Source organism: Parambassis ranga, unplaced genomic scaffold (genome assembly GCF_900634625.1).
Source record: "Parambassis ranga unplaced genomic scaffold, fParRan2.1 scaffold_70_arrow_ctg1, whole genome shotgun sequence".
Taxonomy (NCBI): Eukaryota; Metazoa; Chordata; class Actinopteri; family Ambassidae; genus Parambassis; species Parambassis ranga.
Window position 1 is genome coordinate 48301 of NW_021144812.1, and position 2583 is coordinate 50883.

A 2583-nucleotide genomic window follows, 5' to 3' on the forward strand; every position below is an offset into this window, starting at 1 on the left:
GAGGAAAACAAACGAGCGTGCAAATGTAATTTGTCACCACTGGAAAACTTACCGAGCTCATTTTAATTATGGTGCAATTACGTGAGTCAGGACTTAAATCAGCTTTCACTGGATTTGTGCTGTTCAGAGGGATATGAGACAATGTCTGTTTGTAATATGCGCTATATAAATAAAACTGAATTGAATTGAATTGATACGGCCTGAATCCTGCTCTATCTGGATTGGTTACACAAGTCTGAACAGGGTCTTATATGAAGTGGTCTCACCCCAGATCCTGGTCAGCGGCTCGGTCAGGGCCAGGTGGTCCACAGTGCAGCTGTAGATGTCTCCCGGCTCAGGGACAAACTCCAGTCTGGAGATCTGGGTGAAGTAGCCGTCTTTGTTGGGGAAGGGGACGTTGATGCTGGACTTCTCAGTCACGTTGTCTCCGTTCTTGGTCCAGGAGACTTTGACAGGAGCCGGATAGAAACCAGACACATGACAGATCAGAGTGTTCCTGACCCCGAGGTCCACGTCGTCTCTGGGGTAGATGATCAAGCTGGAAGGAGGGTCTGAGGACAGAGACCTCACATCATCACAGAGATCCAACACAGCAGCAGAGCAGCTCAGAGACACTTTGAGTCTGTGCAAAGCTGCAGCTCAGCACTTATAGAACTTTAACTCTTCTTCCTCACAGCTCTCAGTTCAAGAGTCTGTTCATCAATATGTTACAGATCAATACGTTATTGATATATCAATATGTTCAGCTCTGAGAAACACAACAATATAGATTGAAGAGAACCAGAGAACTGATCAGACACACCTGAAGGAGGGAGGGACACCACTGACTGAAACCCTACAGCCACTATAACTAATAATAATAATATAATATATTTACTACATAAGAGTAAAAGACTTCCTGTTCCTCAGCATGATCTCAAATGATTTATTACAATTTATCAGAGAGAATATATTTAAATACACAATGGCAAAAAATTTTTAACTAATCAATCTCCTTGTGGGATCAATAAACAGACCATCGGTTGTGGCTCCACCTGCTGGACAGAACAGAGGCTGCTCTGATCTCACCTGAAGTCTGCAAACTAAATTTGATTATCAAACTGAATGATCAGTTAAACACTGACATGATCAGCTCACTGGGACTGAATGTTTGTTGTTGACCTGTGCTTATGAACATTGTTTAGTTTGTTTTGTTATTTTATTTAAGATAATTCAAATATGTTTTCAATGTTTTTGAATGTTTAATTAAATATTTTTACTTCAGAAACTTCACACAGTAAAGATATAAAACAGTCAGTGATCAATAGTATTAATCATCTGAAACTATTCTCACAGACATTAGAACATAATTAAGTCTCTTAGTTTTATCTCCTTCATGTTTCAGACTCACTGATATAATCTCAGTTTCTGTGGTTTAAACAGCAGAAAGTATTAAAGTTAGTTTTTACCTCTCTCCTTGTTGAAGTCCTTCATCACTGTACGAGCTGTCTGCAGGTTTGTTCGGCAGATCTGTTGATCAGCCTCAGCTTGTTGATAAGTTCCTGGGTAGTTAAAACTACCGATAAAATCAGGCAGAGGCTGGACTCCTGTCTTGTGGATGAAGTCTGCGTACCACCTCTCTTCACCATCCAGAGCATACATGTACTCTCCATCAGAGTCTGAACATCCACGGATACGCAGATCCTCATGTAGAACTGCAGACAGACAGAGACATGAGGACTGTGTGAGATCAGTCTGAGTTCACAGTGAGACACTCACCATCAGCAGAGACACAGAGGACACCGCAGAGGACCAGCAGAGACACCTTCATCATCCTCATCCTCAGCTCTTCACTCTCTGAAGTGACACAAAGTTCAGCAGCAGCAGCTCTTACACACACAGCAGCCAATCACAGAGCAGAGAGCGCGTGACGTCATCAGTGTCCAGGTAGACACAGGCAGCAGCTGCAGGCAGCACACACACACACACACACACACACACAGCAGCACTTCTTCAGGTGTTATTATTTAGTGTGTAGTTATTTACAGCCCTCATGTCATCAAATATAAACATGCTGTTCACACTAAAGTGAGCCGAATGATTTAACTCTTTAATGACTGCTGTCATGACAAGTTCATCAGCCTCTGACCGTCCTCCTGGTGTTAGTCAGAGCTTCATGGCTGCACAGGTTAATGTTTACTTCACTATTATATGATTAATAATGATAAAATCATCCTGTGTTCAGAGGAGTTTAAACTCTGCAGATGTATCAACATCAATATTTGTTGATGGAGGAGCAGCAACACTTCATGAAACTCTACCTGTCCACGTCCTCATGTGAAGCTCTTTAACTGTGTCTGACAAACAGCCTGTGTTTTAATGTTTGTGTTTTAATGTTAATGTTTTAATGGTGATTTTATTGGTTAGTTTCAGTCATCTTCTCTGAGTCCCTACACTAAAGAACACTGTCACAGGCTAACATGCAGGCTCATTGCACAGACCGACTGTCCTATAAATATAATGATGGTTTAAAGAATGCAGTGTGACGGCTGTGTGTTTATTAATGTTTAATAAACCTTTATTGATCTGTAATGACACAGATTA

At 41.3% G+C, this 2583-nt stretch overlaps 1 protein-coding gene across 1 annotated transcript in view; it reads right to left on the minus strand.

The window, feature by feature from the left end:
* LOC114431351 (HLA class II histocompatibility antigen, DP alpha 1 chain-like) overlaps positions 1-1878 on the minus strand; it is a 45473-nt gene extending 43595 nt beyond the window's left edge. Inside the window, exons 1-3 of the mRNA XM_028398965.1 lie at positions 1759-1878; positions 1449-1694; positions 267-551 (exon numbers count right to left, since the gene is read on the minus strand). Of these exons, the coding sequence (XP_028254766.1) occupies positions 267-551; positions 1449-1694; positions 1759-1819 (592 nt within the window). The 5' untranslated portion in view covers positions 1820-1878. The remainder of the gene's footprint in view (positions 1-266; positions 552-1448; positions 1695-1758) is intronic.
* Positions 1879-2583: the final 705 nt, after the last annotated feature.